This window comes from Abramis brama, assembly GCF_963993115.1.
Source record: "Abramis brama genome assembly, chromosome: 2".
Lineage (NCBI taxonomy): Eukaryota > Metazoa > Chordata > Actinopteri > Cypriniformes > Leuciscidae > Abramis > Abramis brama.
This window is the reverse complement of record NC_139964.1, coordinates 2547735-2567449: the sequence shown is the minus strand read 5'-3', so window position 1 is coordinate 2567449 and position 19715 is coordinate 2547735. Positions and strand designations below refer to the sequence as shown.

At 37.2% G+C, this 19715-nt stretch overlaps 1 protein-coding gene across 1 annotated transcript in view; it reads right to left on the bottom strand.

Annotated features, from left to right (window-relative positions):
* Window positions 1–7085: 7085 nt before the first annotated feature.
* LOC311069717 (uncharacterized protein) overlaps window positions 7086–19715 on the bottom strand; it is a gene marked incomplete at its 5' end in the record, with an annotated part of 86782 nt that continues 74152 nt past the window's right edge. The window contains 5 exons of the mRNA XM_084093097.1: window positions 7086–10016; window positions 10183–10458; window positions 11894–12804; window positions 14623–15193; window positions 15272–15318. Coding sequence (XP_083949223.1) covers window positions 9976–10016; window positions 10183–10458; window positions 11894–12804; window positions 14623–15193; window positions 15272–15318 — 1846 coding nt within the window. The 3' untranslated portion in view covers window positions 7086–9975. The remainder of the gene's footprint in view (window positions 10017–10182; window positions 10459–11893; window positions 12805–14622; window positions 15194–15271; window positions 15319–19715) is intronic.

The window sequence follows — 19715 nt, the reverse complement described above, 5'->3', positions numbered from 1 at the left end:
TGGTCATAAAGGGATGGACATGGTCAGAAACAATGCTCAGGTAGGCCGTGGCATTTAAACGATGCCCAATTGGACTTCCGGGTCAAGCCATGTGGTGGTAAGACGCACGTTGTCCGAGCTCCGCATCCTTTCGATTTAGTTTATTCATTAAATACCTTTCACCGTCGCATAGTACTTCATCCTGTAACAGTTACTTTGCTTTAAAACGGAACTCGTGAAGCAAAATGAGTAAAGCAGGAAAATCAGGTAGTAAAGCTGAAAAACAGCAGAGTGCTAAAATTTGTAGCAGTATGGCGGAAGACCATGTAGCACCACTAACGACGGAGACGCTTGTCTTAGAACTTGATAAGCTGAGGAGGAATATGACCGGCGAACTCACAGCTTTACTAAATAGCTCCCTGGAACCTATCCGTTCGTCGGTCGAATCGTTCCAGCTGAGTCTGGCTGAACAAACTTCTACTATCAGAGAGATGGAGACTAGCTTATCCGACCACAGTGACAGGATAACGCAGCTAGAACTGGACGTGAGCGGGCTCCAGTCTGCCCTGGGATCGGTGGTGAAAGAGAATACAGAGCTCAAAGCGAAAGTGGAGGACTTGGAGTCCCGCTCAAAACGCCAAAATGTCCGAGTGCTGGGACTCCCGGAGAACGTGGAGGGAAAGGATGCTAGAGTCTATATGGCCGGGATGTTCGCTGACCTGCTGGGGGACCTTCTTTCTGGGCCACCTGAGCTGGACCGCGCACATCGCAGCCTGCAGCCGAAACCTCGACCGGATGATCCTCCACGCCCGATTATTGTCAGGTTTCATCGCTATATGGAGAAGGAGGCTGTTTTAAGGTGGGCAAAGTCACACAAGGACTCTTCTTACAACGGCCATAGAATCAAAATCTTTGAGGATTTCAGCGCAGCGGTTGCGAGAAGGCGAGCAGCATTTAACCCAGTCAAGGGGCTTCTCTACCAACGGGGAGTGAAGTTCGGCATGCTGTATCCGGCGCGCCTCCGAGTCACCCACAACAACAGGGAGCACGTCTTCAACTCTCCCGAGGCTGCGGATTCTTTCTACCGACAGAACTTTCCAGCCAAGGAGACTTCAGCAGCGGAGTAAAAATATATTCAGGTGTTGCTATTCTGGTTAGTATATATTCTGTCGGTCTTCTATTGGACTGCTGTGAAAGCTATGTTCATTTTGTTTCGTTATGACAGTAGCAGTAGCCCTTTCCGTTTCTGGTTTCATGATTAAGGCTGTTTTAGGTTTGGGACTAAGCAATGCCACTTTATAATTTACAGCCTATTTGCAATACAGCTACAACTGTATAGGCACCTGTGCACTGTTATGTCACTGAGGTTAGCCACTTTGAAGCTCGCGGTTGCGATACTTTTTTCAGGCTGCTTTTTCTCTTCCTTTCGGTTAACTGCAATATTCAGGATATGCAAAAATACAATGTTGGGAGCATAAGACACTTCATGCTTAACCGGTTGTATGTACACTCGTTGGTATTACTCAGGGGGGAGGGGGGAGGGTGTGACTTGTGTTTTTTTTTTTTTTTTTTTGTCTGTCGGCTTTTGTTTTCCTCGTTCTTTTTTTCTTTCTATACCTTCGGTTCCCAAACTACTGTTTTTACACTCAGTCTTATCTACCTTACATATTATAAATGACAAGTGCTTCTGTAATGCCAGGGGGTACAGCCGGACATAAAATCAATTTTATTACTTGGAATGTGCGGGGTTTGGGGGGGCAGATAAAGCGTTCCAGGGTTTTCTCACACTTAAATTATCTCTCCGCTGATATCGTTTTTCTGCAGGAGACTCACCTACGTACAGTTGACCATTCTAGGCTTCGTAAACCATGGGTTGGTCAAATGTTCCACTCCAACTTCAACAGTAAATCCAGGGGCACAGCCATTTTAATACATAAACGAATCAAGTTTGTCCCCGATCATATACATTCTGATCCTGGTGGTCGTTACATTATAGTTTCTGGTACCCTTCATCAAACGCCGGTTGTGCTAGTCAGTGTGTATGCACCTAACTGGGATAGCCCAAACTTTATGTCCACGTTATTTTCCCATCTACCAAATTTAAATTCTCATCATCTTATACTAGGAGGAGATCTCAACTGCGTTGTTGATCCAAGCCTCGATCGTTCACAGCCCAGATCGACCATGCCAACAGCTATGTCTAAGACTCTATTAACACTTATGGATCGGGTGGGGTGTGTTGATCCTTGGCGTTTCTTTCACCCTAAAATTAAAGACTTTTCTTATTTCTCTACTGTCCATCAAGTTTACTCCCGCATAGATTTTTTCTTTATTGATAAGGCCCTTTTACCTCTCGTCAGATCTACAGATTACACTGCCATAGTAATTTCTGATCATGCTCCTCACAGACTTGAGTTATGTCTTCCCTCGGGTTCACATAGGCATCAAGGAGGCTGGAAGTTGAACACAAGTTTGTTGGCCAATGCAGAGTTCTGCGACTATGTATCTTCAGACATAAATTTCTTTTTAGAGACCAACAGGTCTGAACACGTCTCCCCATCGCTACTATGGGAAACATTAAAAGCTTTTATACGTGGGCGTATTATCTCTTTTAGTGCGCATTTGTCTAAATCCAGAAGATTGAGGCAGCAACAACTTATAGACTCTATTTTAGTCATTGATAGACAACATGCCTCTTCCCTAAATCCTGCTCTGGTAACTAAACGTCTGCAGTTACAAACCGAATTTGACCTCCTGACAACAAATAAAGCAGAACACTTATTACAACGGCAAGAGCAACTTATTATGAGCATGGGGACAGAGCCAGTCGTCTTCTAGCCTCGCAGTTGAGACATCAGCATGCCTCTCACTTTATTTCCCAAATATATGACTCTTCCCAGATACTGACTACAGACCCAACAAACATAAATTTGGAGTTCTCTTCGTTTTATTCTAACCTTTACAAATCAGAACCTCCCCCTGATACCTCCGTCATGGAAATTTTTCTTAATAACTTAGATATACCATCGGTAAGTAGGGAAACAGCAGAAAATTTGGATAAACCACTCAGTCTACAAGAAATCACTTCTTGCATTTCTCTGATGCAGAATAACAAAAGCCCCGGCCCGGATGGTTTCTCCGCTGAGTTTTTTAAGAAGTTTTCTGCACAGCTTGCTCCTTTATTATTAGATGTTTTCAATGATTCATTAGAGCAGGGAGTTTTGCCACCAACACTGAACGAGGCGCTGATATCCCTCATACTAAAAAAGGATAAGGACCCAAACCTATGTAGTGGCTACAGACCAATTAGCTTGCTAAATAATGACGTCAAGTTATTGGCAAAGGTACTGGCATGCCGACTTGAGACCTGCCTCCCTGATATTATATCAGAGGACCAAACAGGTTTCATTTTGGGCCGTCAACTGTCATCTAGTGTACGTAAACTTCTAAATGTGATTCTGTCTCCCTCTGCCTCTCCAAATCCTGAGATGGTTATTTCGCTCGACGCGGAGAAGGCATTTGACCGGGTGGAATGGCATTACTTGTTCACAATCCTCCAAAAATTTGGATTTGGCCCTAAATTTGTCTCATGGATTCGTCTTCTCTACTCTGCTCCAGTGGCAAGAGTTAAAACAAATTCCGAAACCTCGCCTCCTTTTCCTCTCTCGCGTGGCACACGCCAAGGATGCCCCCTTTCACCATTGTTTTTTGCACTCGCTATAGAGCCTCTGTCTATAGCCCTGAGAGGGTCCACATTATTTTCAGGCATAATTAGAGGAGGTATCGAACACAGAGTAGCACTATATGCTGATGATCTATTATTATATGTTCAAGACCCAGTAAATTGTGTTGACGGAATAGTAAATCTGCTAGAGGCCTTCGGAATATTTTCTGGTTATAAATTGAACATCACAAAGAGTGTATGTTTCCCTGTTAACCAGTTAGCGAAATTGATTCCTCCTGACGCGCTACCCTTCCATTTATCTCTTAGTGGCTTTAAATACTTGGGTGTAAACATCTCACACTCCTTTAGCTCACTTTATAAGAATAACTTTGTGGAATTGACTGAGAAGATTAAATCAGAGATGGAGGGTACTACCTCTTTCACTAGTGGGTCGCATCGAAACAATTAAAATGAACATATTACCTCGGTTTCTATTTCTCTTTCAGACTCTCCCGATCTTTCTCCCTAAATCTTTTTTTAAATCACTTAACGCCACTGTACTTTCATACATCTGGGTGGGCAAGCCCCCCAGAATTCAATTATCAATTCTCCAGAGGCCCAAACGTGATGGAGGCCTTGCACTCCCTAATATTCAGTTGTATTATTGGGCTGCTAATCTCCAAAAGCTTAAAACTTGGTATCATTCCCCTGACACTAACTGGTGCATTATAGAAGCCAGCTCTTGCACTTCATCTCTACCCGCACTGCTTTTTGCTCCACTTACAACGCGGCCTTCTCAGTATACTAATAACCCTGTTGTACTTTCTTCGCTAAAAATCTGGAAACAGTTCAGGCAACATTTTGGATTAAAATCTCCTTCTGTCCTTTCCCCTATTTGCAATAACCACCTCTTTTTACCTTCTTTGCTAGACCCAACTTTTAAATTATGGAAAAAGAAAGGTCTGGTCTCTTTTTGTGATCTCTTCCTAGACAAAATATTTGGTAGTTGGGAAAACCTTGTTACTAAATTTAGCTTATCTATTCATGGTCGATTCAGATATTTCCAACTTCGTAGTTTTGTTAAAATTAATTTTACATCTTTTCCTAACCTACCCGAGGAGACTCTTTTAGATAATATAATGTCTTCATCAGTGTCACAAAACAGCATTGGACCAATTTACAATCTTTTACTCTCTTCGCAAGTATCTTCCCTTCTATGGTTAAAGGATACATGGGAAAAAGAGCTTGGGCTGGCACTAGACGAGGACTGGTGGAGAGAGTCACTGCTTAGAATCAGTTCCACTTGCACTTGTGCTCGTTTGAGCCTTATTCAGTTTAAGGTGGTACATAGGATCCACTACACTAAGGCCAGGCTAAAGAGATTTTTCCCTGACACGGATGATTCTTGTATTAGATGTTCCCTTTCCCCTGCAGATCACACACATACGTTTTTCTCCTGCCCTAAGCTCGACTCCTTCTGGTCGTCTTTCTTCAACTCCCTTTCTGTAATTCTGGGCATCCCCCTGACCCCATGCCCTCTAATTGCTATCTTTGGTGTGCCCCCTGTGGGCAGGTTTAATAAATATCAAGCTGACCTTGTTGCGTTTTCTGCCCTCATAGCCAAGCGACGTATATTGCTGCATTGGAAGAGTCCTAATCCCCCTGGCTCAACCTCTTGGTTAAAAGATTTAATGTCTTTTCTTCATTTAGAAAAAATTAAGCATACAGTTAGAGGATCTGTGAAACGATTTCATAGTACATGGGACCCATTTCTTTCTTATGTTAACTCCCTAACTTTGTTAGACTCTTAAATTTGACCGAATACCTTTTCCTTTTCTGTTTTTGTTTTTGAGTGTTTCATTACTATTGTTATTATTATTTATTATTGTTGTTGTCACTGTTTTTTTTTTATTTTTTTTTTATTATTATTATTATTTTTTTATTATTATTATTATTTTTTTTTTTTTTTCATCTATGTTCTTTAAAAGATCTACCTCCAGGGAAAAGAAAATGGGAAAATGCCAGACTTCTTATTTACAGTTGACCTGTTTATTGTCTGTAACATGCTTGGAAGTTTGCACAATAAACATATTTAAAAAAAAAAAAAAAAACGATGCCCAATTGGCACTAAGGGGCCTAAAGTGTGCCAAGAAAACATCCCCCACACCATTACACCACCACCACCAGCCTGCACAGTGGTAACAAGGCATGATGGATCCATGTTCTCATTCTGTTTACGCCAAATTCTGACTCTACCATCTGAATGTCTCAACAGAAATCGAGACTCATCAGACCAGGCAACATTTTTCCAGTCTTCAACTGTCCAATTTTGGTGAGCTCGTGCAAATTGTAGCCTCTTTTTCCTATTTGTAGTGGAGATGAGTGGTACCCGGTGGGGTCTTCTGCTGTTGTAGCCCATCCGCCTCAAGGTTGTGCGTGTTGTGGCTTCACAAATGCTTTGCTACATACCTCGGTTGTAACGAGTGGTTATTTCAGTCAAAGTTGCTCTTCTATCAGCTTGAATCAGTCGGCCCATTCTCCTCTGACCTCTAGCATCAACAAGGCATTTTCGCCCACAGGACTGCCGCATACTGGATGTTTTTCCCTTTTCACACAGAAATGGTTGTGCGAGCAGATTGTGAAATACTCAGACCAGCCCGTCTGGCACCAACAACCATGCCACGCTCAAAATTGCTTAAATCACCTTTCTTTCCCATTCTGACATTCAGTTTGGAGTTCAGGAGATTGTCTTGACCAGGACCACACCCCTAAATGCATTGAAGCAACTGCCATGTGATTGGTTGATTAGATAATTGCATTAATTGAACAGGTGTTCCTAATAATCCTTTAGGTGAGTGTATATTTAACATATGAGCAAAAATTGGCAAACAAAAGCTTATTTGAGGTGGCAGATATTTTACAGTAAAAATGTATAATCTATCAAAAACTAGTCAACGAAATGTTCTCTTTCATATGTCTTTAACATAGGTCTTTCGAAATATAAGAAATATAAATGTTAATTTGCAGTTTAATACGTTGCTTATACAAATACATTTTATTTCAACATATTTCAGTCGATTTTTACTCATCTCAGTATAGCAATACAGTTTGCTAAAAGCGGATCATTCATTCACACACAGAAACGCGATTCAAATTTAAACTGTCTTTTTGCGAGTTGTGGTAAACAGCGCATCTCTGCCGTTCATTCATTCACACACAGAAACACGATTGAGCTGAGATGAGAACAACTGACATCTCTCTCTTTTCATATAATATGAGAATATTTGTTTTTTATAAAAATTACTTACTTTAAAAGAAGAGAATTCAAGCTTCATGCCTGTGTGTCTGTATGCCTGTTTGACTGAGTATTCGCTGAGTTACAGTTCATTTTCGGACGCGTTTCAGAATTGACTTCACTGACAGAGAGAAAGCAGAACGCGCATCATGTTTATTTTTCTTTATTTGGCAAAAAGCACAACACTTTGTTTTTATTGTGAGTATACACAAAAATAATACACAGTTAACAGGATCGATTGATGTATGAAACTGGTTTATAAGATCAAAGTCAATAGAGTATTTGGAGTCTCGTTTGAACTGATAAGAAAAAAAGCGGGCAAATCACGCCAGCGTGATTGTCGACCCCAGGGGGTTAAGCAATCGAGAAAAACTGTAATAGACTACTCTATCTAAAGTGGAAACAACTACAAGCCAAGTATACTTAGAAGTCTTAAAGCTACACTGTGTGAGATTTTCTCCCATCTAGAGGTGAAATTGTATATGACTACCAACTGAATATTACTTATAGCCCCTCCCATTCCGAGGGCGTTGTACTCCTATGGCGGCCGTATTATGAGTAATCTCCCCTCGCATTCGTCACGGTGCCACTGAGTAAAAGCTGGAAAGGCAAAGCTTGAATTTACAGGGATTTCCCTCTTTGGCTAATGTATTTTCAAGATGGAGGCCCAACATGGCTGCCGCCATTCGAGCGACTCGCTCGTATGTATTCAGAATGGCAGATTCTACACTTACGAGAATACTTGATTAGTTGGTGGAAGTAATTACACATGAATGAGCACATATAATTTTGAAAGAACAAAGTGTTTTTTGCTAAGAATCAACTTAAAACATTACACAGTGTAGCTTTACTTAGACTTTTCTGTCAGTATAAGTCAAATATACTTAAGTGCAATTTTAAGTATATTTCTGAGAAGTATATAAAAAGTAGACAAAGTATACTTTCTTATTTTTAGTTTAAAAGAAGTATACTAATAGCACACATGAATAAACTATTTCATGTATTAGTATACTAAAAGAATAAACTATTTCATGCTATTAGTATACTAAAAGAAGTATACTAATAGCACACATGAATAAACTATTTTTTCGTAAAGGGGTTCCCAACTCTGTTCCTTGAGTTCCTCTTTCCTGCAGAGTTTAGCTCCAGCTCTAATTAAACACGTGAACTCGCTAATCAAGGGCTTTAGGATTACTACTGTAGAAAGTTACAGGCAGGAGAGTTTGATCAAGGTTGGGCCGTTTCTCAATATGCCTTCTCGTCTGAACTTGTGTTCTTGTGGACTTGAAACGTCATCTGTTCCAATTCAGAGTTCACATCTAGCTAATACAGTTCAAATCCCCGGATGTGTTCTTGCTCCGCCCCCTTTACCCAGGATGCATCGAGAGGAGACTTTTGTGGACTTGAGACAGCCAGGTATCCCAGAATGCATCTAGCTCTAACCAGCAAGCACCAATAGCGGATGAGAAAACCTGCGTAATTTATAAATACTACTGTTATTGTGTCACGAAATGTAGTTTTAAGAGTTTTTCAGGCGAGAATGTAGTTGTTTAAAGCTCAAATCTGTGGATTATATATAAAGATAGCGCCTATTTGAAAATTTGATCTGATGTTTTGGGAGTTGTGAGATCCAGGCGATCAGCGTTCATTAACATTAACCTGGAACATCCTATCCTCGGCTAGTCCTTCTGACGTTTGCCGCTGGCTCTGACGTTTCTGTAGTGGTTAAACATGAGATATAATTCTTCTTGTCTATATTTAATGGCCATATTTGGTCGTATGAATCTATTGGCAAATATTTTTTGCTGATACCAAAATGAATAACTTTATATAATTAGGCTATTTAACTTTACCGTTGTAGCCTACTAGAGCACTGCTTTGTACATTTGACTGAATTTTTGCTTTATTTCCTATAAAGCTTCTTATACCATTTACTTATATTTTTATAATGGCTATTATTGATAATTAAAACTGACATTAAAAAAGAGGCAGGGTTGTGTTTTATGTCATATTTCATTTTATTAAAGTGAAGATAATCGGAGTAAATATTGCCTATGTTTACTATTTAAAAAATGTTGTGTTTTATATATTGTTTTGTTATAAATATACATACAGTGAAGATAATCAATGTACGCTTTGCCTGAACCACATTTGTGTGGCTATTAAAAGAAGCATAGTGGTGTTTTATAACATATTTTGTTTTATTGTTGCTTAAAATATACATGACGAGATAACCGGAGTAGCCAGAGCGAGCTGAGTGACATTATCAAAAACGCTGCTGTTCCTTTAGCAGAATTACCGGACCTGCGTCCTCGAGAGTTCGTTCTCCTGAGTCGATCTTGGCAAGTCAGAACTACAGAAGACGAACGTCAGAACTTTGCGTACTTGAGAAATACCCTTGGACTCTGCAGGAAAGTGGACTTTGAAGGCCAGAGTTAAGAACCCCTGTTTAATGCCAGGTATACACTACATAAAATCCTCATATCTGTTTTGTATCATGAAGTTGCTGTGCTTTACACATTTCACGACCGATCGTTGACTGGGGGTCACACATCACAATATTTCACTGGAAATAATCCCCATCAACTCTGTTTTGTTTCCAGAATGCATGCGTGAGAAGTGATACAGGGAATGACGTAAGATCACGCTTAAGTGGAATTCTGCCGCAAGACTGGATTCCTCCACATTACAAATGTTGGTCTGCAAGAATCTTGCGATCCAGGTTGGCCGTGTGCTGACATGCAGTGAAAAATAAAAAAGAAAAGCAAGACTATGGAGGAGAGAATGGTTGGGGAGACGACAACTCCTCGTGAAATTTCCCTTGCGCTTTTTCCTGCTCTCTCATTGGCTGTAGGTCGTCAATGTCATTTCCAGTCAAAACACATTTCACACTGCAAACTTAAATAGTAGACAGTTCAAGATATTTATCCTAATAAATATTTCATGGGCATCCACAATGCGTCGGCACATCTCTTAGATCGTGTCTTTGATAATTCACACTATGCATGAACAAGCACAAATTTGTCTCTGTTTTGAATCAGCAAGTGGAAGAAGCCTTCATGTTGCCCTCAGTCCGAGCTGTGAGAGAAAGATGAAACATCAGATTACACAAATACATCAGCTGAGCAAAGAGAAACATTTGAGTTTAACAATGACTTAATTTTTCACTTTGAATCCCTCAGAGTACTAAACAGTCACTCCTTACAATGAAAGAAAACATTTACATGTAGTGTTTAAACATTACCTTCCTTGTGTTTGTTCTCCAACTCTTTAGCCAGATTATTCTGGTTCATCTTCCTCAGGATGTCCACTGTGATCTTCACAGCTTCTTCTGGTCCTAAACGTGCCACCATCGTGTCCACTGTGTCAAAGACATCTGCGTTCTCCATTTCAGAAGTTGAAATACGCTCATGATTCCTCAAGTACCACTGAAACTCCTTCAGTTCATCTTTTCCTAGATCCCTCAGTGAGTTCACGAGCAGCTCTTTAACAGACGCCATATTCCTTCGCTGATTCACTTCTGCAGGACAAAAAGAAAAAGACCTTCAGTATTTGTCACTCTAAACACAGTAAAAGGTGCCATCCACGACCTAGTAAGCTCTCTTCATGCACTTCGGGAAAGAAGGGCACTGGGGCAGCGGGCTGAGAACCAGCACGGCCCGCCCAGAGATACCAATCATCCAACCGAGACTGAGCGGGACACAATGGAGGGTTCCACTCAAGCCCGACAGCCTCGGTGGCCTAATTAAGCATAGCTGACAGTTCTGGATCCGGCTCGAGCAACGTCACGCTCCCAGAGGGAGATAACACAGTCAAGTCATCATCTCCAGAACCAGCTCACCCTCCGATGCTGCAATCGGCGTCCTGTCCTCTGGGGGAGCCCGGGTGAAAGCGAAGGTGAAGGCGATTATAAAGCATTATAAAGCTTGGAAGAGTCAGGACATTTTACATTATAACTCTGATTGTGTTCGTCTGAAAGAAGAATGTCATACACACCTAGGATGACTTCAAGGTCATTTTCATTTTTTGTTAAACTATTCCTTTAACACGCTAATTTTGACAGCACTAATATATATATATATGTAGTTGTGTTGTGCTGATTTCATTGTGTTGTGGCTCATTTCCGGTGTGTTGTTTAAATTTCATTGTGATGTGCACTACTGGGCCACCACAAGAAACCCTTACAAGGAGAGATAAAGTTAAGTAAGCGATACTGATCCACTTCATGTCGGGGTCCTCATCACCCTCTCAGGGTTTATTCTGAGATAACAACCGGCTGGATGTACATTATCACGCTTATTACACGGCTACTTGCCACATAAGTAAATAATTATACACAAAATATTGATCTAAGTTGAAATATGTTATTAGTTCTTTAAACGCAAAGCTTCCGCGAAGAGAGTTGCTAGCGCGGCAAGTTCACACTAGACCGACATTTAAGAGACATTAAGTAAAGTTAACTGTTAGTTAGAACAACTGTTGGATTTTACAATGGTAATTCACCAATAAGTAAGAAAAATATAATTAGACCTGGACACAAAAATCCCTTTACCTGCAGAAAGCTTACTTAACTCTATATAAAATATTTATGAGATTTTTTTGCAATGTTATTAGAAATTAATATCTTGAAAAGACGTCATTTCTGTTTTCGAGCAGCTTTACATATATAGTCACCTTGAGCTCATAGTTTAGAATCGTAAAGATGTTCTACAATGTAAAGCTCCTCTTTCTGAAGAATTGAGATTAATTTAAGTTTCACAGTGTCACTATACATACGTATGATATCACAGATCTTTCTCATGCTCTCCTGAACGGCTAAACTGTCATGTGTGATTTCTGAATATTGTTCCTCATGTATTAGTTTCTGCTGACACAGTTTATCTGCAATGATCCCCAACAATTTTAACCCCCTGGATGAGATCTGGCCAATGGTTATCAAAAAAATTGTGATTTACCTTCCTCACTATTCAGATGCGGCTCGTCTCTCTTAGGGCGAATCAGATCAAGATCATCTTTCTCAATCGTTGTAGTCCAGACCTCCTCCTTATCCTCTTCTCTGATAAGAGTAATTTGAAGATCATTCTCCAGACGGGTGTTGACCTTGAAGAAGTTTGGGGGAGTTTTTCTTGTGAATGTGATCCCTTCTTTGGGACGGATAGAGGCACCAGGAACATCAAGAGTGTGTGGCGTGTTCATCCGAAATGGCCTGTCAGGTCTGGGATACGGTATTGGGTAACTTGACTTTTCTTTCTTCTCAACTTTTTCTTCTGCACGATCATCAACTGGAAACAAGTAGAGATGTAGAATGAGAGGATCTTTAGAATGCATGTAGAGAAGAAGATCGCAGTGTTCGTACCATCCCATTATCCAACTTATAATTAAAGTTGTAATAGAGAAGGATGGTTGGAGAATCTTAGCATGGAATCGGGTCAACTGCACAGGTTCTGTGGTTATTCCCTCGTCTTTTACGGTGAGGACTTTCACAGCATCTTTGAGAGAGGGGTCAGACTCTCCTAAACAGGCGTAATGGGGCAGATGAACTTCCTCCAGTTTCCCTGAGATCACCGTCACGTCAATCACTGGACCGATCCGGTTGCACTGCAGCCTCTCCAGCTCTGCGTTGAGGAAGAGTCCGTCTACGGTACGGTACTGAAGGGTGACGACACAGTCACAGACCCATCGCATTCTGGTCCTGACACACTCGTAACGGCCTGGGTCAGTGCTGACCCTGAACTTTGACCCTCCTTCATCTGTACAGGCCGACGGCTCAATCTGAAGCCACTGATCAGAATCAGCTATATGGACACAAGACTGACAGTTCAGCAGTGGGTGAATATCGAGCCCAGAAGGTTTGGGCTGAGAGAACCTGTGAAGAACCAGAAGAAGGCAGAAGCAAAGAGTCAGCTGCTTTTATTCATCTCAGTTAATGTTATTTTCAATGTTTATTAATACATTTTTAACATCAAAAGTTGTATCTGTCAATATTATTTAATGGACCTGAACTAACATGAACTAACAATGAACAGTTGACTAACTAACGTTAACAAATACAGTTAATGCATTAACGAATGTTAACTAATGGGATCTTATTGTAAAGTATTACCAACAATTCAAAACCAACAACATACAAACAGTTTACTATAAAAACTATTTGACAGGCAGTTTGACAGAGAGAAAATATAAAGCTAGTATATAATGCTGCGACTGACACCTGTGATGTCACTCACTAATAACAAACAATCTAATATAACAAACACATATATACTATAATGAGAGTTTAATTCGCACATAATTGTCCAGTTATGGTTATGTTTAACTAGCCAACATGAACTCTATATTCTCCATCAATAAGCTCAAGCTGAATAATGTGTCAAGTCTTCTATAAATCAGTGTTTTAAACTGTGGATATTTTCACAGAGGTGGACAGATAAAGACCATCAGCAGTCTGGGGTGGACAGAAATGTTCATTATCAAACATAATAAATGAGTTTGACTATAAAGAACTGGACTGTTTTACTGCTTACAACACAACTGTCTACAGTTAATTGTGCTTGATTGTAATTGAGGGAGTGCTGGAATAGATCAAGTAATACTGAGTGAATTTGACTATTTCTGTCTTATTCCTCGTCTAAAGGAATATTAATAGAAAAGAAGATCACACTACAGCTAGAAAATTACAGAAAATTAATAGCAAATTACAGTTTAGAGATCGTGTGTGATCAGAAGCTTTTGAGAAATACCAGAAAATCAGTCTTAAGCCCTATTCACAGAGACCTCACAACTTTGAAACTGAAGGAAAAAACTTTGTGTTCTTTCCAAAGAAAGAAAGAAAAAAATTATACACACACATACATATATACATATTAGGGCTGTCAATCGATTAAATTTTTTAATCACGATTAATCGCATGATTGTCATGAGTTAACTCACGATTAATCGCACATTTATTTTATTTGTTCTAAATGTACCTTAAATTAATACTTTTCAAGTTTGTAATACTCTAAATCAATATGGGCATGGATAAATATAGATGCTTTATGCAAATGCATGTTTATTATTGAAACCATAGTCAATATAGAGCATGAAGACGAGACGTTTCAAAGGTCATAGATGTTTTTCAAAGAACTTGTTCATGTCTATTAGACACATGTAGAAAGAACAAAGAAATCTCTGCGCGAGACGCAAAGAGAGAGAGCGAGAGAGAGACAGCGAGAGGTGCATGCGCGTGCTGAGAGAGCAGTACCGGCGGTACCGGTAGATTCTCAGAAACTTAATAAGGTTTGGGCGCTTTGTTGAAGGGAAAAAATCGCTAAAGGGGTCTGCAATGTCGCTAAGTTGGCAACACTGTGTATCTCCATTTCTCCAACTAGGGGTTGGGCCACGGGTCAAACAGAAAATACGCACTGCGTTAATCGCGCGTTAAAAAAATTAGTGCCATTAATTAGATTTTGCGTTAACGCGTACTTAACGCGCTAACTTTGACAGCCCTAATATATATATCTATATATATATATATATAGGTACTGGCCAAAATACAGTATGTTGTAAAATATCAGCATATTGAGTATCAGCAAAAACCCAATATGGTGCATCTCTAGTGTTTAGTGATGTATGAAGAACAGAGGATTGAACTATTATTCAGTCTGGAAAAATCCTTCACTAAGACACAGTATATTTCACTCACCCGGTTGTGTGTGTATCACTGTTGTTTCCCTCAGGACACTGTTTAATGTCACACAGAGACACTGAGGAGTTATAATCAACCTCAAATCCAGCATAGAGGGGTTCAGTGAATGTGGAGTTGAATGTGTGTAAGTGTGTGAGTGTGTGTGTGTCAGAGATGCTGTAGAAGGATAGAGTGCCGGCCGACACGTCCACATACACTCCTGCTCTCTTAGAGGATGAAGAGACGACAGGAATACCAGTGTAGTTATTATTGTGACGGACAGTGAATCTGTTATAAGAGCAGATCAGACTCCAGGATTTGTCATTATATCCAAACTCACAGTCTACACTCCATCCTTTCCTGCTGATTCCTTTATATGTCACTGATATATCAGCATCTCCGCTCCATTCAGCCTCCCAGTAACAGCGTCCAGTCAGACTCTCTCCACACAGAACCTGAGGAACATCAAATCTCTCTGGATGATCAGGATACGACTGATCCTCTGACACACACGTCACTGTCCTGTTCTCATCAGACATAATGAGACGAGTGTGAGCTGTGTTTGGATCCAGTGTGAGATCACAGGCATCTGAACACAAGAAGAGAAACATTTCACTAAATGACACAAATCAACAATAAATCACTAAATGATTGTGTGTAGACCTACATTTGTGTAATCCTGCTGCAATTCTGAACTCTCCACAATGATCCACACTATAAAACACAAACATGATTCACATTCATTTTATAAAGGAAACATAAGAAACACACACACACACACACACACACACACACACACACACAATCTGTTCTGTGACTAGAGATGACATCCGTCCCATAAAACACTAGATCATCTTGTATATTTACAGGTAAAATGAAGCGTCCCGTATCAAATCTATAAGGGTTTGTTGGATTTGTCCTGTATTTTACATTAGATTCACACAGTTGAATAAACACATTAGGATTTTGCAGTGTAGAGAATACTAATAGCAAATATAACCAGAAAAAAATGTTTGTTGAGACAAACTTTAAGTTGGCTTGAGAAAGCCGGACCAGAGAGTTTGAAGAAGTTTGAAGTTTAAAGTAGTTTAAAGTTTGATAGATAGATTAGTTCACGAGTTCACATCTACATATAATTAGTTTATGCATATTTGGCGTGCTGTCCGGGGAGAGGGCTCCGAGCTCGGAGTTAGGCCCGAGCCCAGAGTAGTCCCCCCAGTTGGTAAGTGTAGATGGAACTGGAAGTGAGGAGATGGGGTGGAGGAGGGATGCTGACAAACTTTCAATGAACAGAGATAGGTCTGCTGTGAATTTATACTCTGTCATTGAGTTGATTACTGATTAATCTCCAGCTGTGCATAATTTGGTTAATTATCTGAACCTGCTCCTCCCGAACTTTGTTAATAAAACATCATTTAGAAAGAAAGAATAGTTAGAAAGAAAGATTTATTAGAAAGAAAGAAAGATTAGTTAGAAAGAAAGAAGGATAGATTAGAAAGAAAGAAAGCAAGAAAGCAAGAAAGAAAGAGATTAGTTAGTAAAAAAGAAAAAGAAAGATAGATAGATAGATAGATAGATAGATAGATAGATAGATAAGTTAGGAAGAAAGAAAGAAAGACAGATTAGCTAGAAAGAAAGAAATAAAGACAAATTAGTTAGAAAGAAATAAAGAAAGATTAGTTAGAAAGAAAGAGAGATAGAAAGATTAGTTAGAAAGAAAGAAAAAATAAAGAAAAAATAGTTAGAAAGAAAAGTTAATGAGAAAGATAGATAGGTAAGTTAGAAAGAAAGAGAAGTTAGTAAGAAAGAAAAAAGAAAGAAAGATTAGTTAGAAAGATAGAAAAGTGAATAATACAGATAGATAGAAAGATTAGTTAGAAAGAAAGAAAATAAACAATGAAAGAAAGAAAGAAAAAAAGAAAGAGTTGGTAGAAAGAAAGAAAGATTAGTTAGAAAGAAAGAAAAGGTAGAAAGAAAGAAAGAAAAGTTCGAAAAAAAACAAAAAAGAAAGAGATTGATAGAAAGAAAGATTAGTTAGAAAGAAAGAATGAAAGAAAGAAAGAGAAAGAAAAATTAGAAAGAATGGTAGTAAGATTAGTTAAAAAGAAAGAAAGATAGAAAAAAGAAAGAAAGAAAGAAAGAAAGAAAGAAGAGAGAAAGAAAAAAGAAGGAAATAGTTGGTAGAAAGAAAGAATAGTTAGAAAGATTAGTTAAAAAGAAAACGAAAGAAAGAAAGAAAGACAGATTAGTTAGAAAGAGAGAGAAAGATTAGTTAGAAAGAAATACAGATTAATTAGAAAGAAAGAAAGATTAGTTAGAAAGAAAGAATAGTTAGAAAGAAAAGTTAATGAGATAGATAGACAGATAGATAGGTTAAAAAGAAAGAGATTAGTTAGAAAGAAAGACAGAAAAAGGAAAGAAAGATTAGTTAGAAAGAAAAAGAAAGAAAGAAAGTCAGAAAGTTAGAAAGAAAGATAAGGTAGAAAGAAAGAAAGAAAGGAAGATTAGTTAGAAAGAAAGAAACAAAAAAGATTTATAGAAAGAAAGAAAGAAAGAAAGAAAGAAAGAAAGAAAGAGAAATATTAGTTAGAAAGAATTATAGTAAGATTAGTTAGTTAAAAAGAAAGTCAGAAAGTTAGAAAGAAAGATAAGGTAGAAAGAAAGAAAGAAAGGAAAATTAGTTAGAAAGAAAGAAACAAAAAAGATTTATAGAAAGAAAGAAAGAAAGAAAGAAAGAGAAATATTAGTTAGAAAGAATTATAGTAAGATTAGTTAGTTAAAAAGAAAGAAAGAAAGATAGTAAGAAAGAAAGAAAAAAGAAAAAAAAAATTAAGTAGAAAGAAAGAAAGAAAGAAAGAAAGAAAAATAAATATTAGTTAGAAAGAAAGATTAGTTAAAAAGTTAGAAAGAAAGAAAGAAAGATTAGTTAGAAAGAAAGAAAGAAAGATAGAAAGATTAGTTAGAAAGAAATACAGATTAATTAGAAAGAAAGATTAGTTAGAAAGAAAGAAAGACTAGTTAGAAAGAAAAGTTAATGAGATAGATAGATAGACAGATAGGTTAGAAAGAAAGAGATTAGTTAGAAAGAAAGACAGAAAAAAGAAAGAAAGATTAGTTAGAAAGATAGAAAAGTTAATAATACAGATAGATAGAAAGATTAGTTAGAAAGAAAGAAAATAAACAATGAAAGAAAGAAAGAAAAAAAGAAAGAATAGTTAGAAAAAAAGATAGATAAGTTAGAAAGAAAGAGATTAGTTAGAAAGAAAGAAAGACAGAAAAAGAAAGAAAGATTAGTTAGTAAGAAAGAAAGATAGATAGATTAGTTAGAAAGAAAATAAACAATGAAAGAAAGAAAGATTAGTTAGAAAGAAAGAAAGAATAGTTAGAAAGAAAGAAAGATAAGGTAGAAAGAAAGAAACAAACAAAAAGAAAGATTGATAGAAAGAAAGAAATAAAGTTAGAAAGAAAGAATAGTTAGAAAGAAAGAAAAGTTAATGAGATAGAAAGAAAGATTAGCTAGAAAGACAGATTAGTTAGAAAGAAAGAAAAAAGAAAGAATAGTTAGAAAGAAAGAAAATTTAATGAGATAGATAGATAAATATATAGATAGATAGATAGATAGATAGATAGATAAATATAGATAGACTAGTTAGAAAGATTAGAAAGAAGATAAACAATGAAAGAAAGACAACAAGACAGCCAGAAAGAAAGAAAAAAGAGAGAAAGAAAAAAGAAGGAAAGAGTTGGTAGAAAGAAAGAAAGATTAGTTAGAAAAAAAGAAAGAATAGTTAGAAAGAAAGAAAATTTAATGAGATAGATAGACTAGTTAGAAAGATTAGTTAGAAAGTAAGAAAGAATAATCATTAGAAAGATTAGAAAGAAAGAAAGAAAATAAACAATGACAGAAAGACAGCAAGACAGCAAGAAAGAAAGAAAAGAGAGAGAAAGAAAAAAGAAGGAAAGAGTTGGTAGAAAGAAAAAAAGAAGTTAGTTAGAAAAAAAGAAAGAATAGTTAGAAAGAAAGAATGAAAGAAAGAAAAAGATTAAAAGAGAAAGAAAGATTAGTTAGAAAGAAAGAATGATAGTAAGATTAGTTAGTTAGAAAGAAAGAAAGATAGAAAAAAGAAAAAGATAGTAAGAAAGAAAGAAAAGTTAGAAAAAAGAAAGAAAGAAAGAGATTGGTTAGATAGAAAGAAAGAAAGAAAGAAAGAAATTAGGTAGAAAGAAAGATTAGTTATAAAGAAAGAAAAGTTAAAAAGAAAGTTAGAAAGAAAAAAGATAAGTTAGAAAGAAAGAAAAAAGAAGGAAAGGGTTGGTACAAAGAAAGAAAAATTAGTTAGAAAGATAGAAAAGTTAATAAGATAGATAGATAGATAGATAGATAGATAGATAGATAGATAGATAGATAGATAGATTAGTTAGAAAGTAAGAAATAATAATAGTTAAAAAGAAAGAAAGAAAGTTAGAAAGAAAGAAAGATTAGTTAGAAAGAAAGATAGAAAGATTAGTTAGAAAGTAAGAAAGAATAATAGTTAGAAAGAAAGAAAGTTAGAAAGAAAGAAAGATTAGTTAGAAAGAAAGAAAGAAAGATAGAAAAATTAGTTAAAGAAAGAAAAAAGAAAAAGAATAGTTAGAAAGAAAGAAAAGTTAATGAGATAGATGATAGAAAGAAAGAGATTAGCTAGAAAGAAAGAAAGACAGATTAGTTAGAAAGAAAGAAAAAAAGATTAGTTAGAAAGTAAGAAAGAATAATAGAAAGAAAGAATAATAGTTAGAAAGAAAGTTAGAAAGAAATAAAGATAAGTTAGAAAGAAAGAAAGATAGAAAGATTAGTTAGAAAGAAAGAAAAAAGAAAGAAAGAATAGTTAGAAAGAAAGAAAAGTTAATGAGATAGATAGATAGATAGAAAGAAAGATAGATTAGCTAGAAAGAAAGAAAGACAGATTAGTTAGAAAGAAAGAAAAATAGATTAGTTAGAAAGAAAGAAAGAAAGAAAGAAAGAAAGAAAGAAAGAAAGAAAGACAGATTAGTTAGAAAGAAAGAAGAGAGAAATAAAAAAGAAGGAAAGAGTTGGTAGAAAGAAAGAAAGATTAGTTAGAAAGATTAGTTAA